Raw genomic sequence first — 22,414 nt, forward strand, 5'->3', positions numbered from 1 at the left:
GCAGGGAGAGAGAACTGGGCAGGCAGAGGGTGAATCCCTCCATCCTAAACCATGAATGGTCCCACCAAGGTGTCTGTTTATTGGAGTTGCCTACCAACAAATGTAACCATGATTAAAACATTGTGCTTGTTGCAACACGCTAAATAAACCCAGCCATTTAGTAAAACCAATCCATTTTCGTATAATAAAATACATCAGGTATGGGATATTTTATGAAAATGTTTAATTCAACTGTTTCTTTGGAATGTAGTAGTCATAGTTTGGAAATTTAAGTTACAGTTCAGTTCTATGTGATTTTTTTATGCTACTCAGTGTCTGAGAATACAAATGTCATTTAAAGTTAAGGCTTCGCTGTTCATTTTGAAACAACAATTTACAAGTGTCATATTGTCATAGAAAATAAAAATTTCTGTAAAAAAAATTTGCACAAAGTTTTATGATGGTACAAAACATGAAGCAATAATATACCAGTAAAATGAAATCATTTTACTACAGAAGATTTTTATAGTTTTTCAATAAAGAAAAAAATATGTTATTTTACACTTTAAAAATTATGAAACAATCTAAAACAATATAAACTGAACATTTTGTAACACTGCCTTTACAAATTAATAACTTTATAAACATATAATTTTTTTAAATATATTTATCAGTGCAAGATACTTTTCAATGTAAAGTTGCAGTATCATTTTTCCTTTATTGAAGGGCAACTTTCTTTCTGTTACCTTCAGAGAAATCAAATCTTCAGTGCTAGATCCTCATTATCATAGTAGGGTCTGAAGACCACAAAGGAGATATATTTCTTTTTACGTTCACTATTCTCAGTATGTTAAAAGAAGGAAAAAAACCACCAACCACCAGCTTTATTGTTCAAATAGATCAAGACCAAGAGCTGGTCCAGAATCTATTGAAATCCATGGGAATATTTCAAAAGGTTTTGGGCTTGGGCTCCCCAATGAGATTTTATCTTCAAGGCAATATATGCATGTAACTCTCAGTCAGGTGAGTGGACTAGAAGTTTTTTCAGCTGAGGAGAACAGACCCTAACACCTGAATCGCATGGTGGTAGTGTGCTGAAAATAGTTTTGAAAAATCCATTTTTTTCTTTGGGTTAATTAACTAGCAGCTGCGATACTATTATAGTCAAATTACGCTGTTGGATGCAAATGAAAATTCTGCCTCTGCCAAAGTGAGTTCACTTGGGACATTTCATGGACTGACTTTTAGACCTAACTTTCAGGCCTTAGGTGCTCTTGTCTTACCTTCTGGAGGACCCAGGGTCTAGAGCCTGGGGAGGTAACTCTTCCAATTTAGGCACCTGAATGGGTGTTTGAATATTCACTATAGTCTCTGCCCTTCAGACTCCTTTGAAGTAGCAACTGTCCTCTGTTTTTTCTATTGGGTCTTCCTTTAAAATATTTTCAATTTCCAAACTCATATTTTTACCTCCAGTCTCCCTCCCTGTTCTTCAATTTCTAGGTTACTGGTGGGTTTTCCACAGATTTTTCTTTTATGGTTCATACTGGTGAAATGATATGCTGCAAAACATTTAATCGATAAATAGGAGTGGATTCTGTTGCTCTAGTAATTCAAGGCTGAACTAGCCCTTCTTTAGTCCTAGTCCTGGACAGGATACTTCATTGCTCTACTACAAAAGCAATTTTGGAAAAGACTAATTCAGAAAGTCACAATCACTTCCCTGACTCTGCTCAGGGAATTCAGTGAGGAAAAACATGAGTTCAGCACTTTGCAGGACATTCCTTTCCCCATGTTCGCATGGGTTTTACCTGCTGGTTGGTAGATACCCAGGGGAAGGTTAAAGCTGCCTTCTTCCACTGCCCCCCCCAGTTATGGCTGTGCCGTGTGTGGGTCACCGCAGAAAACCCAGGGGTTCCCCTCGCACCTGCAAGAGGTGAATGATACCTCTGGTCCCCCGCCTACTCCTATGGACCCCTGAGGGCAACAAAAGCTTGTTTCTTTTTACCCTGTTGGACCAGCTGCATAGGCTGTTGAATATTATTTGTCCAATAATATTTGTCCTAAAATATTAAAAAATTGCCACATAATTGTCAAAACATTTTTCTGACAGCTTACACTACTCAGCTTGCTGAATCTGTCACTATCTGCACTTCTGGTCAAACAGAAACCTCCTGGTATGAAATGCCAATTGGATATAACAGGGTGGTAAGAACATACCCTACATACACTGTGGGATTTTCTTCTGCCCTCAGTACCCATGCATAAGCCCAATTAGCATTGATTAGCATGAAAATACACATTTACTGAGAGAACAGAACTCTGGGTTCAGGTAGGGGCAGGAGGAGGAAAGTTTCTCATTTTAAAGGCAATCTTTTCAGTAAGCGAATCCTTTTCCCTAGTGTGATTAACAGGCAAGCTGTTCAGGATGAAAGGCATGTTTCATGACTTCAGGAAAAAAGATACTGTCACTTTATGCTGTTAAGAAGAAACCCAAAGTTCGACTTTGGAGGGTAAAGATAAGAATTTTCCTTATTTTTTAACACAAACTCTAATAAAATCCTTTGCCATTACCAGCAAGTTAAAGCTGCAGTTCTCTTTCCTTGGCAATGGCAAATGCTTATGCAATCTACGCAGAGAGAGAAAGAGAGAGAGGAAGAGAAGAGAAAGGGAGAGAGATTTTACATTTGAAAATACATTCTATATGAAAGAACAATAAAAGGGGATATTGCAGCTTTATACAAAAGGGTCAAGAGACATGAAGTTGAAATACAGAAAGCAGAACAATCGAGCCAGGTTGCCAAATCTGATTAGTCCTTGCCTTACTGAGGCTACTTTCTCACACTAAAATATACTTTTGTTTTAGTCAGTGAGCCATCAGAATATGATTAAAGACAAGGGCATAACTGCAGAGAAGCAGAGCTGTAGTTAATGTTAACACAATGAGAAGCAGTACAAACAAAAAGGCACTTGAGAGGACATACACTAGCCAGTGCCAAGGACTTTTTTGTTTAGTTTTTAGGCAGTACACTCGGTTACCAGTTGTGTCTGATGATGGCACATACTCTTTTATGGAGTTCACAAGCACAAAATTTAGTACAACACTGAAAAACATCAATAAAATTTGACTGTATTGCTTTGTAAACAGAGCTGACACACTATATCGGTACTGATGCAGCAGTACTTTCAAAAACATCCTAACCCTTCTTTGCCTATGCACAACACGAGCAATTATACACAAATACAGGTGCAGGAGTCCACTAAATTGCTGTTACTCCAATATTTTCTGGGCACTGAGCTACAGACAGCATGTCCATCCGAAGGACCCCACTGAATACATTTTGTGACAGCATCTTGGATTTTGCACAGTAAAAACAAAATTATCCATTAACGGAAAACAAAAGAGAGGGAGAGAAAGAAAGACAAAATGAACTATAAGTCAATCATACTTGGTCTCAACACCAGCACTTGATTATTTCAAATAAAACCAACAGAAAAAGCAGACTGTACATGATTCAGATTGTTAACACAGATTGTTGTCCATGTTTATTGGTTACACACCCATCGAAGCTCCTGAGAAAAGCTTGGCTCAGTGTCATCAATGCACTTTTCAGCCTGTACAGTAAAAGAAGATCAACAGTTCCCCAGCACGACCGAGCTATGTCCTTCCATCCCGATTCTCTGAAACTTCTCCAGTCGCTTTATACCTTCATGCTTCCGAGTATGAATTCTGTGTGTTTAGTTTATCTTTTTTCAGTTTTACACCATCGACCAGTTCAAAATTGTAATTCTCCAGTGCAGACAAGTTCCTCTCCGACATCCCATTGTGCCAACAGGCACAGTACAGGACAACTCCACAAATGGCTCCTAAAAGCACCCCGAGTGCACTCATGGCTATAATGGTAATAAGGATTGGATCTAGGGTCTTCAGGACGTTGCCTGGTTTCCTGGAGATATCGTCGTAGTCCTCACCTGTATGGTATGGAGGCGTAAACCCTGAAATGGAGTAAAGAATTGCAAAATTTTCAGAACTGATTCTAGGTAGAACTCTGTTTGATAAGTTGGAAATTTGGAGAAAGGACATCAAGTTTCTGACATAAATTGCTACACAATTTGAAAACCTAGCTTCTTGGAGGTAGTAATAAATAGCTGAAAACTATAATGCAGCCCAAATAGTTGATTTTTTTCATACTGTTCTCCAATCCCTGAATCTGCTGCATGTTAGGAGGGGTCTGATTCTGCCTTGGATTAAGTGGGAGTCTTGGGAATGAATAACCAGACCTTTTGATTATATTTTGGCAGTTTGCAGTATTTAGCTCAAAAATGGTAATTAAATCTTGTTTAGCTCAGTGTGAATGTTTATAGCCTTAGACATTGGTCGGGAATCTCCAGCCATTTTGCGTCCATCTCCACTTCACTGACTTCAGGATTGGACCTTGAAATCGAAATAGTGACAGAACTGATGCAGAAAAGCACTCTGCCCCCTTGTGCAAAATATTCACTGGGCATCATAATGTTTTCCCTCAACCCTTTCAGTTTATGAAAGAGATCCAATAACCCTGCTAATTATTGCAGGAAAAGCCAAAAAGTCTTTGTGGACAAACCCTGCTTTCACTGACATCAATGATAGCAATCCTGTTGACTGCAACAGAAAAAAATTAAGCTCATTGCCTGAAAAATGCAAGTATATTTTATTATTGGGACAATATGACAATTATGATCCATTTAATGATCCATTTACAGCTATCATCATTGAAAATGATAATGCTTTGGTAGACTGGTCATAAAATGACATTTTCAGCCAGGTCTGAGAAACAATTAGCCTGAAGAGTTTTGAGCCTAATTATCTAGACACTGCGTGAGTCATAAATTGTAACATATAATGATAGCTGTTTCTTCAGCTGTGGACAAGCCTTCTAGATAACAAAATATTAAGGAGCTATAGTGTGCATGCATATATATGTATACAATGTAACAAATTATGTATATAAAGTTTGAAAGGTTTGAGACAGGTATAAAAAATACGACGTCCATAAGATTATATGACATAAAAGAATAAAACTATTACATCCTTCAAATAAATGTAAACCTTCTTAGCATCTGATCTAGATGAATCAAAAAACCTTAATACAATATGCAGTTAGAGAACTAATCTATAAATAAATAAATAGAATACACAAATTCACATGAAAACACACTTTAAAATTCATTCCCTTTTAACAATAACACAATTTTTACCTGTTTGATTACTTTCTGGGTCTTCTTCTTCAGCTATTTCATTCTCCACATCAGTTGATTCTAATGAAGCAAAGAGAATTGACATTGATTATTAGGGTTACAAACACTGATTGACTATCACGCTGGCAATAATGGTATAGCAGATTTTCCTGTGTCAGAGCATCATTATGTCAGCTTGACAGAACTGTTCATTGTGATGGGCTCTGAAAATTAATGGAGAAAAAAAGAAAGATTTAAAAACTACTCCCTGCCCAGCCTTGGCACAGTTTTAGTTATCAGCAGGGGTTTTCCATGTCTAGGAAAGAGAAATGAGTGTGATGAATTAGCATCTCATTCATTGTATTTACAATTTTGGAGCCCAATTCCATAACACTTCATCAGCATAGGCATAGTTAATCACAAGAATAGTTTCAGTGGCTGCAGTGAGACCACTTGTGTTTGGGCTTCAGACTAAGCTTTTGGCTTTAGCTCCCACAGGCCAAAATCTTTGCTCAGCCTTTGGTTTGAACAACCGAAACATGTGGAGGCAGGTACTTTCCTCTCTCATTTGGAGTCAGGTAAATACCATCAGTGTGGTCCCAGCACCCTTCCTGGCACTGAGGGCACTGCAGGAGGACCAAGCAGCATGTCCTGCCTCTCCTTCCTGGTAACTGCCACTCTGGTGGCATATGAGGAACCCCAGGAGATGGACTGTAATAAAAAGAGATTGTACAGTTTTCTCATCCTGCAGACCATATAGCTGAAGTCTGTCATGTTACCCTCAAAAGGCTATTAGCTACAAAAGGTGAGGAATACCCTCTATTATTGCTCTAAGTTGTGTTGCCAGCTCACATGGCACAAGTTTATATTCCTAACGCTGAGGGTTCTCGGTTCTATTCCCTCTCCTACATAAAAGTCATTGCTTCATCTCCATCATGAAGGACAGGGTTCAGTTGCTTGTGTTTATCTGGGGTTGCTGCTGCCAAATTACGTGCAGTACGCAATGCACATATGATCAGCAGTGACTGGAATAACTCAAGACTGGCCAGAAATAAAAGGACTCAAATAGCATCTGAGGAATAGCCTGGCTTAGATGTGGAAAAGGCCATCTTCTAACATTACTTCATGTGGCACATCTCTGGCAGCTGGTGACTACAGCAAACAAGTCACAGCAAACTCAGAATTACAGAACAGCAGAGGACAGAGCAGGGGCCATTTCACCCTATCTGTGTATCCTGTAAGGGTTTGATATGGTCCTTTAAAAAAGCCTGGGTAGAATTAAAGCAGGCTTGGTGGTAAGTGATCTAAAAAGCGTAAAGAAATAAAATTGGATTTTGAGCATTAGTTAAAATAGGGAAGAGCATTAGGAAAAGCATGTAAAAGAAATGTAAAGAGGAGAGTCATATGAAATACGGGGAGGGATGTGAGGATGTGAACATGCTGTGACCCATGTCAGTAGGATGCTACTTCTGATCCAAAAGACTGCAGTTGCTGTGGTAGTGATGTGATACCAGTGGCACTTACTATGAATAAAGCTATGGGCCAGATCAGGATATTTTCAGTGCAAAACTTCCTATAGAGTCAATAATTATCTATCCCTTTCTCACAGAAAAAAACAGCTATCAAAACAAAATAAATAATGTTTTGCATGAGATTTCTATATGTTCTTGCTATGCATACTTACTTCGGCAATCCTCTTGTGCTACGTGATTGTCAATTTTAATATCATCCACAGCAATTCCTCCAGTTCCTTTTCCAATTTCTCCCTCAATAACCACCTGGCAAAATAAGATAATATTCACATTGTTTTCCTGTTAACACACAATTGCATCATTCAGGATATCTGAATTAGTTGTTAACACACATCTTCACTTGTTGTGGTGCCACATTTACATGTACTTTGACTGTGGCCTGCCAACCTGCACTGCATGCCTTTATGAACTTATATATGCAAATGTGAATTTATAGAATGTCATAACTTCATTAAAGACTTTTACACCAGCAGCAAAACTGTGGCAATTATGCAGTTTTGTGACATGAGAAATGATTTCTAAACTATTTATTTGGCCTTTGATAACAAACCGCTTGTATCACTGTCATCTGAGATACCATGAAATACGCCACTATTATTACTGTCACAGCAACAGCACCTCATCTGTAGGTATAATACTGTCTACATAAATCCTTCGGTGACATTTTCTGATACGGCGCATAAAATGTGATCAGTAAGGTCTTACTGGCCTCATCTCTGTTAGTTCAGTGAGGAGTGGCCAAGCTCACCTGGTAGTGTTTCACGGACTTGTGAAGAAGAACACGTCCTTCCTTCCAGCAGTTTGCCTGGTGCCCGCTCAGGGTCCACAGCACCTGATCGTATTCGTCTGGCTTTTGGTACCGTAGTTTGATCTTCAGGGTGCCGACGTGTGCACCGGACATGTGGTACCAGAAAGTCATGCAGTGGGCAGAGTTCTGCGAGTAAATCATGGGGCTCAGCAGTCGAGCGACTTTCCCTTTCTGGCTTTCGTCAGCTTGCGAGTAAATGAAATTGCCATCTCCTACTGTGACAGAAGGACTGCGTTAGGAATAGCCACCAGCTTTCATATTCTTTCTAAGAAGCCCCAACCCCCCCATCATTTTGCCTTCTTTCCACGCTGATATAGGTTAAGCCTCACAACCAACAGAGTCAGAGGGCATTGGTTTGGGAGCTCTGGGAAAGCTGATGCGCTCTAAGGAGAGTTTAGTTCTTCTGGCAGTCTCCTTTACTGTTCACTGGGATGCTTTGTGCTGAGAGTGAACCGTAACAAGATGTTCACTACACAGCACACACAAGGCCTTTTCTTTTGCTCAGGGAAGGAGGCAAAAGCATGTTTGGTGTGACAGCGTATGCTCCATTAGTCAGCGTGCACCTCCTGAAGAGAGCCAGCCCTAGTTCAGCAGGCTAGACAGACATCCCTCGGGGCGTACTCTACACTAATTGTGCAAAGAGCTATTTTTAATCTCTGTTTAAAGTAATCTGTGCTCAAGAAGTCAAGATTAGAATGGGAAGAACACTGGAGGATAAACTAGCTTTGAACAGCCATGGTCAGAGATCAGGAACTGAGATCTAAACAGTGCTCCTAAACAGAGTCTGAGCGTTGTCACAAACAGTGCCAGAGTTATTCCCTTCATTTTGGCAATAATATATTTGGCTCTGTATATTTGTGAGCCACTTCCTGAAAGAGTAGGATTATGGCTGGTATTTTCTGAAGAGCATAATGGATTTAAACACATTGAAATCTGAATACCTAATACCCTTAACTTGGAAAATGACTTGCTTAATCACACTGGGAGAGAAGCATGTGGGAGTATGATTAGTTTGGCAACAGAAAAGTGCTAAGTAAGACACTGACTGCAGAGAAGTGCTTCTGATTTACACCAGCCAGGCATCCATTCCAGTCAGCTTTTGAACAGCATCTTTGCAGAGAATTATGGTGGAAAAATACGAAGTTCATCCTGGTGTGTGTACGAACAGATCACATGTGTAATGCACTCACACAAAAGCATGGAGATGATAGCATTTACTAGCATCGGTATAAAGTTATTTTGAAAGTAGGAAGGAGAAAAGTAATAATAAGAAATACTATTTCTCATATGCTGAAATAAGTATATATATCTCTGTTTATACCAACGCTTAAAGAAAAGAAAAATGAAAAGAGGTGAAATAAGGTGTTTTGGAAGGGTAATGTTTTATCAGCATTGGTCTTTGCTTATACATGATATTCTTGAATTTCATTTGAAATAATGTATAACTGAGACTTGCTGGATTGTAACGGTACAGTGCTGCACCAGTGAAGAAGGGAAGATGAGCATTGCCACTCTAGGAAGTATAAGAAGGACAGCGTAGTAAAAGGTGAACCAGGAACAAAGAGGAGTGGGTTAAACCCAGTGTCTGGAAGGAATGGGCCTAATAAATGAGAAAGGGAAATATTTCTTCTAACAGTAGACAAGGATTTTTATTTGGATTTTTCTGTAGGCAGTCAGAGGTATCCTGGCCAATATGCATATGGAAGTATCTGGTCTTTGAAAGAATTTTATAAGGGAAGATGATATTAAATTGCCAAAAAAATTTAGGCTTTTTTTTTTTCCCCTTTTTTCTATCTTACTGCAGTAACATCTTGTCCAGCATCTTCAGCAGCAGTGCTTGTGCCTATATGTTCTTTCCAACTTTACTTCTGTGCAGAGGGCAGCACATGTGTAAATCTCATCAAAGAATGGCAATAGGGAAATCCAAAGGGAGGAAAAAAGAAAAATAATCACAGCATTAGGATGGCTGTCTCAGTTGGAAGACCTAATTCTGGCCAGATTTAATCATAACATGTATCATTTGAAGTGTCATACAGCATATCCTGCTGTCTTAAAGCAATTGCTGTTGAAGACCACTTCTGTGGACTTTCTTCAGCTTTATACAAGTGCAGCTGAGAGAAAGATATGCCTGGGAATTGCTCATTGCAGTTCTCCCAGTATATAGGGTGGCCTTGCTGTGTAGTGGTGACACTGAGGGGCTTGTTTGGGACAGCAGTGCCATTCAGACTGCTTGTGGTCTGCGTTCACACCCACCCCACTCATTCTGTACCTGCTGGCAGGCGACTGGCAAGCCTGGCAGGTGAAGGTGCCCTTAGAGTTGAAGGAAAATTTTGGAGCATATTGAAAGTTAGTGCACTAAGGAGCAAAAAGGGCTGCCTGTAAGACTTGCTGAAGCTACAGCTAATGGAACAAATAAGTCTTCTGCACTAGCAGGGCCCAGCAGAAACAACAAAATCTCATTTGAAGAATATCATTTCTTCATCTCTTGATTGAAGACAGGTTCAGTCTCTCTATAATCCTTGGTGGCAAAGTGCAGATAGCTCTCATTTCCAGAATATTATTGCAGTGCTGGGTCAGGAACTCTGTCTTCATTGTCTTAATTAGAGCTTTACTTATGCATGCCTTTTAGATTTTGTCAGTATCTGGCTAACATAGCTTTTAACCTCCTTTCAATGTCAGATCCTACTGAGCCATTTCACTTTACATCAATTTTTCCACCATTACAGCCTTCACTTCAGCTAACTGCATTTAGTTAATTTGATGCCATTTATTTGTACAATGCCATTTATAGTCAAAGATTTATAAGTTTTTTTTTTCCCTGAAACTACTGTACTTGTCTTAAGATTCAATTGAAAGTGTCTCAGAATGTAAAAAGTCCAATTTTGTCTAATTTCCTTGTCATTCTCATTAAGCAAAGGGGTTGCAGAAGTGGGAAGGGGGATTCATCTCAACACATTTGATTAATCTGCACGTATGCAAGAGTGAACGCTAAAGCTAGAGGCTGTGCAGGTCATGCAGCGCCCTCCCTTTGCCACTAGCCAGCAGCATATTTATTGCCTAATTATGCAGAGTCATGAGTTAGATACTACAAAACCAACCAATAAATTTCCCAGGGTGATATTTCTGGAAAAACTGTGTGTGAGCGAAGGGATGGCTATAACTTCCAACTCCTGCTGGAGAGGAGGAGGGCATGGAAATACATCCATCTGGGAAGTTTCACTTACAACACCTTTCTGTGGTAGGCAGCCCCTGTGACTACAAACAGGAGCAATGATGTGAGGTTTGTTCATGACTGTACCACTTGGTGAGTGATATTCGCAGAATATTTGGTCATTCAGATTTCTTTCTACCCTAGATGGTGGTTATCCAAAGGCAAGTCAGGAGAAGGAAAAATCTTCAATTCCTGACAATAAATGATCTTTGTTCCCCAACAGAAAGGACGATTACGGTCAGTTGTGACTGCATACAACGGGTGAGGTTGCCTAGAGAATCATCTTTGAGACTCTACATATTTTAGGTATAATTCATTCTCCTCTGGTTTTTGAAGGCATGTTGGTATTAAACAGAACAACCTCTTCCATGTAAAAGGGCTAAATCATGAACTCATGATTACCTGTGTGGTCTTGAATTGGCCCAGTTTTGCTGGTCAGGATTGCCCACTTTAAATCCACCTGGTTGTCGTGCTCCCAGTGGCACAAAGTCTTTTGGGATCCCCAGCCAAAGGCACAGTTGAAGTTGTATAGTGGCAGCTCTGCAGGGAAAGAGGAAAAGGAGGACAAAATGTGATTGTTAATTGCATAATTCAGATTTTGTACTTCAAAACCAAATTCATGCATTTGACCATTAGCAAGAGCTGTTCCTACTTGAAACTCTGAGAAGCTATAGTAAGAGCAGCTCTGCTGGGAAACAGATGAAGAAAGACTATTTCTAGTAAATGATGTGGTTGTTTCTTGTCTCTTTATGACCCATATTTTGGGATTTTTTTGTGGTTACATTAATTCTTCTGATTTGCCCACATTAGCTGGTAACTGTACTGTAACATATATGACTCAGAAAGAAAGCTCTGGCTTACTTATCAGATATATTTGCTGGTTGATAATATCTATTTGTACCATAATTATGCAATGTTTTGCAACAACTCACAATAAGATTTGGGCAAAAATAAGAAAGGGCAGAAACACTAATGGAACGTCCTTGTCAGGAAAGGATTTCTGGCGAAATGTATAGTACATGGCTTCAGTAAGGAACTTATTTCAGCATCTTCCAGAGAGTTAAGTAGGCCCACAAGATGGCAGCATTGAAATGGACAAATTGAGATGTAAAAGGGACAAATGTGGCTGATTGCCAAATGAACTCAAAATAAGCTTCAAAACAAGCTCCATGTAAAACAAGGGAAGTCTGGTATTATGGTCAGGATGAGATCATATCTTGTTTTCAGCATCTCTTCAATTCTGCCCAAAGGTTTAATACATAGTAGCTTATTTTCTTCAATAGAACTTGGAATCTGAATGGAAAGATTATACAAAGATAGCACATAAATCCCTTGCATTTCTTATTTTCAGAAGCAGTTTGAAATCTTTTGGGCTTTTGGTTCCTACCCCATTGGTATGAACCTTTACCTCACCTTGAGCAATGACAACTCCCAGTAGAGCAATACCCTTCCCACAGCAATGTGACCAAATCCTGAAGTCTTTTCTCAGGCATGACTCACGCCTTATTAAAGGAATAACTTAGGTTTACTTTAATGAGATGCTTTGTGCAAGTATGAACTAAGAACAAAGGACTCTGTGCTCCCATCAATATCAGCTCTGGGGGAAGAATTGTGTTTTGCTTTCTTGCCCACTATAAAAAAAAAAAGCCAGGGAAGATAATGGAGTCCCTAGAATGTGGTGGGTTTTTTTTTTTTATTGTGGGAAAATATGGAGAAATATGGGAAGTGTAGTTGGGACCTGTGGCTGGCCAGACCTTTGGGGTGGAGCTCTTCCAGTCTGAAGAGGCAACGACCTCCTCCACATAGTGAGCTGCCCAGGAAAGACTGGAAAAGCTTTTGAACTCACAACCTAGATTTTAATGGAAAGTAAACTAGAATAATCATTTTATCAACACAGAGAATGCCTCAAGTGAGTAGGTTGAGATAGCATGGATATAAAAAGGGTTCATCTATCATTCTCTCCTCGCCTGCTGTGTCCTTGTTTGGTGGGTCCTTGCTCTGAGACACAGTTTTAACTCAACTCACTGGATTCCCACTTTGCAGCCACTGTGCCCTCTCCCCTCTGCCCCCTAGAAAATTTCTTTCTGTCAGCAGAGAGGTCTGAGCGTATGGCAGCTCCTGCCCCACTCCTCCGCCTGTCAGTACCTCGGCTGTGCTGCCCCGTCTCTCCTCACTAAGCCCTCATTCTTCGCTCCTTCCTTTCATCTGCCCCATCCAGCCCGCCTCCCCGCTCCCTCCCACTGGCCTCCGGAGGAGTCTGCTCCACATTGTCACGAATACGGCATCCTAGCTGGGAACAAATGAATTAAACAGATAATGTCTGGCACAGGAATTCAAGGTGGAGAAAACACGTTTCCTGGAGGACCCTAGCTCTTTCTAGGTAAAGGGCAGATCGTGGTGAATAATCTCTCTTTGGGCTCAAAACGTTGAAGAAGCAGAACTCAGCCTGTGTGCACATGAGTGCAGAAAACCGATCCATTATGTTTTCTTTCTTCATTATATATATTTTTTTTTCTAGACAATAGGGCCATGATCAAAGACATCTTGCCCAAAAGGGGACATCTGAAAATCAAGGAAAGTTTTTAAAGAAACGGAGTGACATTGAAATGAATTAAAGGGTTTTAAGTTCGTGAAAAATAGCCTTTCATTGTCAAGGAGGCCTAGGGAGAGCTATATTGCATGGCTTTGTCATCAGAGCCATGGAACAGAACTTTAGAAAAGGTCTTAGAAAACGTAAAACAAAATTAATCTTATTAATCCTGAAGGATTATATCATGCAAAGCTACTGATAGGCTGTGTGGTATTCAAACCACAAGAAAGGAGAACAGTGGTAGATAGATCACATCAATCTGAAGATATCACACAGCATAAATGAGCAAATAGCACAAAGAGATTGAAAGGACTGGTATTGTTCAACTCTGAATAAAAATAAATATGAGAAGACACAGGAGAAGTATGTAAATGGGTGAAGAATCCAGAGAAGGAATATTACAATATTCTGTTTTCTCCATTTCATAGCCTGAGAACTGTGAGATATCCAGTGAAGTTCAATGCGGATCAAAGTAAAAAATTTCTCGTATGATGTGAGCAATACTTGCTTCCCTCGAATGCTGCTGAGGCTGAACACAATTCAAAGAGAACTGGACACTGAAATGGATAAGGAAAATATCCAGAATTTAATTGTTAATTCAAAAATGCAGGGAGTGACAAAAGCCTTTTGCTTCATGGTCTGAAGCCAGCTCTGAACATTGGGATTAGAAGGAGAGTTTCAAAGCAGAGCAAAATTTCACAGCACCATCTAATAAAGAATTTCTTGCACTTTCATTTGAAATATATAGTCCAGGAAATTGGCAAAGAGCCCGAGTCTGATATGCTTTGGCCATGCCTGTGTTCCTTGGCTTTGGTCTCACAGACAGCATGGTGTAGCATAAAAACGAACTTCTTTTCCATGCAGAAGTTAATGAGAATCCCTTGAAATTGAGCAGGATTTGACCAGTAACCTTCTCTCAGTCAGCTGTTTCTTGCTAGGGTCCTATTGTTTTCTTAGAAGTGATTGTGTTAATGTATTCCTTAGACAATCACAGCAACGGGATTGAAGGTCAAAGGTAAGGCATTTCAGAATGCTCTTATTTTATGGGCTCCTTAAACATGCCATCTCTTATTGTCTATCCTTATGTCTCTTCCAATGCTTCTCCCAGGGACCCATAAAAAGAAAAAATAGACCTGCTAGCCAATTAATAATAGACACTTGTAGCATCAGGATAGGTTCATTAGTCGTACGGACAATGGATCTGCCCCAGCAAAAGGCAGAATAGTTCAACACTTCTCTTAAAGGTCCCAGGGGGCTGATACAGTAGCTCACAGCAAGCTACAGGCAATCTGTCCTCTTCTTTGTCCTTGAACTATAGCTTGGCAGCTCTGGTGGAAGGAAGGAAAGTAGGGACGAATAGCATTTGGTGGTCTCCCTCTACAGCACTGGCCCATTCCCCTGCTAGGATAATTCTCCTGCCAATTGGTGATTGATCTCTGCGTTTGTGTGTATTGAGAGGATGAAGAAAACCAGCTATTATGTAACCAAATAGCAGCAGTTCAGATGAGAATCTGAGAGGGAAGTGTGACGAAATCCCATATGCCTTTTTCAAAATGTAGGGTACGTGATACTGAATTAAAACAGATTTATCCTCTCAAAGAATAACCAACAGCTGTACTTCTTGACCACATCTTGCTCACAGCTGGAACCATTACTGCACACGAACAAGAAAGTAATTTGAAAATCTAGTTGAGTGAGTTTCTTGCAAGTCCATTAATCTTTCGTGGCCCACAGACTTTGACATATTTTTATAACTCCTCCAACAAGAAGCAAGAAGGAGCATGATGGCCTTAAAGATGCTATGAAAATTTTCTATAGGATGCTTTTGCCAAAGGGTAAATCAACATTAAAATGGGAAATTACAAACATAATTTGGACCACTTCAAAGTAGTATATTGGGTCTGATTCGTATTTGCATTTCACCTTTTTATACCACTTATGCTGGCAGCACAGAATTACCTTAAATGATAGTAAATGATAATTTAACTGCTTTAATATCCCTTTATTGATGCTAAGTTGTCCCACCATAAAGGAGAATCAGACCTATTCTACTTTTAAACTATTTCTTAGCATAGATTTTAACCTCAGGATTTCTTAGTTATATTTTTCTGAAATAGCTATTACATGTGTGAAAAACAAGATACTTTACTTGAACAATCTGTTTTACAAAGGACTGAGCTTACATGCTGAGAGCACATAATGTAAATGAACAGCTTGCTTTGTATGTAAATAGCTAAGAGTCAAGCATTTCAAATAGTCCTTTGGAATTGAAAAAGATGTGTTCAAAAAGACTAGATGTTGGTGAGTCTTAGGACTGAGGCCTGAAAGGCATTTACCTTGTCAGACAGATTTGTTAAAGGCATCTTTTTAAGTTTGAGGAGGAAAGTAGATCCTCTCTTAAAAAAAATCCAAACCTTTAAACATTTTTAGCAGTTTGAAATTATGATTCTTTTTTATTTTCTTACAGTTCAGTCCCCTTGAAATGAACTGTAAAAGTCTCCTTGATGGAAAGCTTGTTTATACACAAAGGCTTTCCAGATATTTGCTCTTAACTGTTTCCATAGTGTATGAAAGCTGGTTGGAATAGGATAATCTCAGGCTTTGACACACAAGCATGTTAGTCTGGGATAACAAGATTAGAGGTGTTTGCAGGCTTGAATGCAGGCGGGAGGACAGCAATACATGGCGTTAGCACCTATTGCAGAAGTACCTGTGCCACGACAGGTGCTGCTACTGAGAGAGCTGGTAAACCTTCATCCTGAATCACCGTGGCACAAGCTGCTGCGGCCAGCACTGGCACGGCGTAGCTCGTGCAGGGCTACCCGCTGGAGCCTGCATCCTGCAACTGATCTGTAATAGCTCTTTGGCTTGGAGTTCACCATTTACCTCAAGGTATATTAACATCTTAAGGCAAACCAGCCCTTAGAGGGAATTAAGGCTGAAGCTGAAGGCTCAGTCCTTGCTGTATTAAATTCATACTTTGTTCAGCTTGAGAATAGCTGACAGAGCTGGAGCACACTGATCCTCAGCCAGCTGAGGGCTGGGGGGACCCTGAGCAGCTCTGTAACTTCAAGGCCAGTTTAAACTATGTTCTCCGTGGCTGCTGTAGCAGACTCTCACTCCCTGCTGCATGGCCTCTTGCTCTGATGTGCTTCATCATGCCAGCTAGGTCCACCCGTGCCCCTTCAAGCAGAAGGAAATGCTTACAGCACCTTCATGCCAGGAGAGGTTTCCCCATGTTGAGGGGAATTTCTGTCTGTCCCTTTTTGGGAGTTTTCTGGCTGGTCTTCAGTGAGGGATTATGAAGCAGCTGGAAACCTTTATGTCTTAAACTGGAGATTCTGGAAACCTTATTCTTATTTATTAGCATCTGACTGATCTCTATCTATGATCTTTGTAATGTGCTGCCATGTGGGAGCCTGGAGTTTGGGATGTGAACTTGTCCCTTATTCCCCGGAAGGAAACAGTTCCTACCAGCACAATGCAGGGAAGTAACATTGGCATGCTCTGAAGGGAACCTCAGCAACTCCTTTAGTAGAGAAAAAATTTGGCTCATCACAGAGTAAGCGAAGGTGGTGCAGGAGGGAAGTAAGGGGAGAAAATGAGGATATCTTAATCTCTGGCAGAAACAGTCAATCTATTACTGGAGAGTCCCACCCAAGCCAAAGGGATTAAACACAGCCTGCAAATGCAACTGGCACTGGGGAGGAGGGAGGAAAACTGCATTGCACAGAGGCACTTTATGAATTTGCAATTTGTTTAAATGCAAGAAGATAGTTAAAAAACTAAAAAAATCCGTCATTCCAGCAAAATAGAAAGCTAAAAGATCATTTCAGACATAAAAATTAAAATGTTTTACCCTAAAACCTCTGCACAGCATCCTTTCTTCCTTTGCATCCCCCACCCCTTTCCGAACCGTGGGATCACCAGCAGCCCTCCAGCCTTTCCGCAACGCTGGCTGTGGAAAAGCAGTGTGGAGGGGTGTCCCGCAAAGGCGGGCCAGCCTGCCGTCGTGTTTCTCATTGCACCGGTACTCCACAATCTCCCTCTGCTCATAAAGCAGGGCAGAGCTAGAAATAGTGTATGCTGACTAAGCCAACTGGATGACCCTGGAGACAAATTTTGAGGGGAGTAAAAGCATTCACCTCTGCAAAATCAGAACACAGAGGCTGAGAGTGGGAACAACATCTGAGATACATCAGCTCTATCTCTTAATCAGGCTGACACCATCAGTGTCCTTTAGGAAACTTTTGCATTATGAGTCCCTTTTTTGCACTTGAGGCAAAAGCAGATTGTGTCACATGGTTGAGGAAACAATGCTAAACACTTACCCACCCTGTTAATAAATCACTTGCAAGACTGTGCCTGACTGTACTTTAATGGAGGAAATGGGAGTAACTGAAAACTGACCTCTTTACCGCTCCACAATTATTAATGCAAAGCATTTTAAACTGGTGCTCATAGTTTTTGGAATTTGGGTTTTCTGCCCAAATCTATCCTCTCCCCCTCTCCCAGTAAATTGTACAGGATATTAAAAAATGGTATGAAAGCTGTGGAAGCAGCAAACTAAGGATTTTAAAAGCTGCTAGTTATTGTATTGATTAAGTAAAAAGGACCTGCTGCCAGTGACAACTTGTTTTTCCCTTTTCAAGTTCATGGTAGCAGTTTATGTAACCCCATTTTGAGAAAACTTGCTAGAAAACAATATTGTAAAACTGCCAGCTCCCTGGTGGAGAAAACTGGCAAACTTTACTTGTCTTAGTTTTGTAAAACCAGGGATATAAATAGTGAGTGGGCCTGTGTGGCTCTGTTTTTGTTTTCCCGGAGTTTGCAAACACACTTTGTGTCATTGACATGCCACATTTAAACAGAGTGCACTATGTGATTAAGTTAGTTTAATTTTGTCAGCATTTGGCATTTGCTGATGCAGAAGGAAATCTTGTTCTCTGCTCTGTCTACATGTGGATGAAAGGAATAAAATATTTACTGTACAGAGCTGAGAGACCAGATGCTTCTTTACTTCAGAGACTTTTAGGGAATGGGAAGTCAGGAAGTGCTGCAATTCATTATTTTGTCTCTGGCATGAAATTTGGGTATGGAATTTATTATGTTTTCAATAAGAAAAATCTTTTTTTACCTGGTTGTAATGTATTGTCTATTACTGTTGGCTTTTCTGTATTCAGCACTGTGGTACCACCTGGAAAAGAAATTATGCGTATCATGATACATGGGACACAACAAAGGACACAGCAGTCATTAGGAATATCCTATATATAAATCTGAAGTATTACTATCTTTATTAGACATGTAGGTAACTGAGTATGTGAGCTTAAGCATGAAAATATGACATTAAAGATCTGGTTTCCTTCATCAAGAAAAAAAAAAACAAACCAGGAATTCATCATTAAATAAAGCTGTATATCTTTGGAGTCCTTGCAAATACCAACTAATCAATCCTCACCATGTCCCTGTGGCCGTCTTCGTTTTACAGACAGTGATTTGCTCCAAATCACACGGGAAGTCAGCAACTGATCTCTGTAGCATTTCCTAACAGTCACCAGTTTGTGCATTCACCCATGGCATGTTGTTTCTCTTATCAGGGACATGAGCTCCTCCAGCCCCTGCCATGCTGGCTCCTCCCTGTCCGTTGTTTCATAGCTGCCTTGTGAGATCAGCTCACAAGAGGGGTGCATGGGAATTGCCCGACTTTAGGCTATAGTCTAAGGCAGGTTTCACTTCTGTCTCAAAGAGCAGGAGGAATTAAGGACTTCCCCTTTGTGTTCTTCTTCACACAGATGAGCAAGAGGTGAGTGGGGTCATGGCCCTCTCCTAAGCTCACTAATTGATATTTTTAAAATACTTGACTTTTTAAAGCAAGCCTCATATTGATAAAGGAAACAAAAAGTAAATTAGCACAATTATAAATGCACAGTGGGGTGCTGATTACCAGTCAATGGCTTTTCTTTTCCCCAGCAAGCAAGTGCTTAAAGCATTATAGAAAGGATGACTATGATGACTTCCAATGAGAATGAATGCCCAAGCTATATCAGCTTTATGTTTGTGAGAATGATCTGATGGGAAATGCTATAAGCCACACAAATAGAGTAGCTCTGTATGGGGTCCAAATAGAGCAGGAAGGAATCTGGCCTACAGCACAATTACAGTTAATTGCAAGGGAGGCTTCATTGTGATACTCACATATGTGCAAGCGCTATCAGGGAAGCAACTCTAACTGTCGTACCCGTGAGAATGCGGGTGCCGCACTCACATCGGGAGTGGATAAAAGAGGGTAAGGCGCTGATGACATCCCCTCTGCACTGCCCTGCTATCCTTAACGGGCCGTGAGATTTACATACTTTCCTTCAATGCATTTTGGAGGAAGAAAAGAATGTTTACAATGAAATTATTGGTAAAATAAATAACTTCTGTGCATTTTAGCATTATATGTAACATCATACGTACAATGCAGTGTTTCTACAGTGTCCAGAACAACTGGGCATGCACTACTCAGGGTTTCTAGGTGATAAATTATACTAGTAATAAATTATACTAAAGTGTCTGCACTTTTGTAGAAGGGCAATGTAGTAATTTTCAATTTTACTACTGAAATAGGTTCAGTTCCCCAAAAGAGCTGGTGCTCAGGAAGGCTGGTGGCTGTTCCCTTGTCTTAGAGATTATAAACTGCTCCCTAAGCACAACCTGCAAAAATTGCTAGAGGGAGTTTCTTCTGCTCAATAAGCTTTCCCTAAGGGACATGTGGGATGCAATCTTGAGCTCCCTGAAGTGCAGAGACTGTGAGTGAACAGGGAAGGTGCTTGCACAGATCTGTCTCCTTCCCCTCACGCAGCCTCCGTCTATGTGAAATATGTCTCTGCCTGTTGGGCTTTGCAAGCCAGCCGTCAGTGTAGGGCTTTGGCTCTTCCCTTTCAGAAAAATAAAAAAATTACAATGTTTAGTAACATTGAAAGCTTTCTGAACTACCTTAGCACAATACAGACTATTTTATCAGACCCCCTGCATGGCTGTTTTCATAAAGAATAAGATTCATCTGGGACACTGATTTGAAAAGCAGTGACAGTGACCATGCAGTGTCTTTTCCACTCAAGAACTGTTTTTCAATTTATGATATGCAACATGCATTTTCAGGAGACATTGGCAAAGCTCAGAAAGGGTTTGGTGCTGAAACTGCGCTTTCATTTGTATCTGCTGTCGGATGTTCTACTTGGCTGCTTCCAAAAAGCCAATCTCTTACCTAAGGTTTCCCAATGTCCTCTTGGACAGCTATTGCCGGATTTTAATGCTATTTTATATCATAGATATAAGAAGCAATAAACATTTATTAGATAAGCACACCAGGGAGCAGTGATGAAATAACTTGTGTCGCTGTGTCCAAAAATAAGTTCAATTACTGTAGATGAATAGATCTGCTACAGGAAGATCTCATCAAACAGGTCCAGAGCTTTGTGGAGCAAGTGACCTCCAAGAAGAGATCAAAAACGTAGTGGTGCAGTGTCAGCTCTCTCAGAAGGACAGTGCGAGAATATGAAAACTAGCAAGCTGCTTCTGCTCCACATGCAGACTATGTTATGTCTCTTCCTATTTTTCTGTTAGTGATGGCAGCTTGGACAACATCAGCACCTCTGTGGCTGCAATACAGTGTTGGTGGGGAAGCTCATGGAAATATTTCTGGTGGTATACGTGTGAGTATGCTTTGATGAAACAAATCTGCTTTGTTTCTGTCTGGGAAAGGTTTGGGGCTGAGATTTGAGTCCTATACTAAATTTTAGGTATGGAAGCGTACATGTATCTTGAACCTAAACAATATTTCATTTGGAGTTCTTCAATCTCAGACAATAAACCTCAAAAGGTTTGTCCAGCTTTTTTCTTAATAAGAGAAAGTTTGATTAGGACATTTGATTAGACACAATTCCTGCTCAAAAAAATTGCCCTCTCTTCCAGCTAGTCACTATTATGTGCTTCAAAAATTACATAGCTGAGAAAACAATCAAAAGTATTGTCATATGTAAAAGGCAGATGCCTATGTTTTGACAGCACTGACAATACGAACTGCATACCAATGTCCATTTATGTTGAGTGATTAAATCAGTGCAAACATTTAGCTGGTAACTGATGATGGATATGAGCTACAATGAAGCTGCAATGGAATGAGGATGGTTTCTGCACCTGTCAGTTGGTAGTCATCACCTGTGCCACTGTGACAGTTTGCCTGGTCATCATCACACTCATCCACAGGTTTGCCTTCGGAAACGGTAGGGACAGCCGTAGGAGCTGAAACAAAATCCAGTTGTTCCGTTAAAACATGTGCTGGAGAATCAGCATGCAATTGGCAGTAACATTTTGATGAGCGCCATATGCTGTTTTCATGTGTTGTATCTGAGGAAAGGAGCAACTCTACTTTGCAGGTTAGTCAGTATTTCTTTGCAATGGGATGTATCTGTTCTGCCTCCTTGCACCAAGGCGCTCTGCTGTATCTGAGCTCAAAGGCTGAGTGCAGTTGGGCAGCAAAGCCCTGGACTCTCTATACACTGGCTGATGAGTGTTTATTGTTCCTACCAACGAAGAGTGAAAGTCTGGCAAGGCAGAATGGAAGGCTTGGGGAGAGGTAGAAAACCCATCATTTTATTGCAGGCCAAAGTGCCTGTGAGTGGGCCTGTACAGGAGGGGTGCATGCTCAAGGTGGTAATTCTCTAGCACCCACCACATTGCTGAAGAAACCTCTCTGCAGAGCACATATAAGAGAGGAAATGTCTGAGCAGAGTCCTGGTAACAGGGGCAGGAAGGCAGTGTGATGTAGAATCACTTTGTGCTCAATGAGGAGATCTGGAAGGAGTTTCTTTTGTTTTTGTTGAAGTTATAAATAAGACATCAGTGATGTCAGTCATCCCTCCTGGCCACCTGCTTGCTTCTCATTGGTGATGACTTTCCGGTAGCTGCTGCATAACCAGTAAAATTCTGACCTTTGTTATTACAGTCAAAAGCTTGAAATTTGTGCAAGATGCCAGAAAATATATCTATACCCCAGTATCTGCAAAACATACCACATCTGGAAAATCAGAATG

The 22,414-nt window shown here is 40.4% G+C and overlaps 1 protein-coding gene across 4 annotated transcripts in view; it reads right to left on the reverse strand.

Moving 5' to 3' along the window:
* Positions 1 to 206: 206 nt before the first annotated feature.
* The window catches only part of NRP1 (neuropilin 1), a 114,429-nt gene continuing 92,221 nt past the window's right edge, over positions 207 to 22,414 (reverse strand). The window contains exons 12-18 of one of the 4 annotated variants that reach the window (XM_082320597.1): positions 21,540 to 21,623; positions 18,472 to 18,531; positions 11,147 to 11,284; positions 7,474 to 7,745; positions 6,878 to 6,971; positions 5,215 to 5,274; positions 207 to 3,972 (exon numbers count right to left, since the gene is read on the reverse strand). In XM_082320597.1, coding sequence (XP_082176723.1) covers positions 3,686 to 3,972; positions 5,215 to 5,274; positions 6,878 to 6,971; positions 7,474 to 7,745; positions 11,147 to 11,284; positions 18,472 to 18,531; positions 21,540 to 21,623 — 995 coding nt within the window. In that variant the 3' untranslated portion in view covers positions 207 to 3,685. Of the gene's footprint in view, positions 3,973 to 5,214; positions 5,275 to 6,877; positions 6,972 to 7,473; positions 7,749 to 11,146; positions 11,285 to 18,471; positions 18,532 to 21,518; positions 21,624 to 22,414 lie in introns of all 4 variants that reach the window. The other 3 variants (XM_082320596.1, XM_082320595.1, XM_082320594.1) reach the window with 3 other exon arrangements.

Source organism: Platalea leucorodia, assembly GCF_965183815.1.
Source record: "Platalea leucorodia genome assembly, chromosome: 1".
NCBI classification, from domain to species: Eukaryota; Metazoa; Chordata; class Aves; order Pelecaniformes; family Threskiornithidae; genus Platalea; species Platalea leucorodia.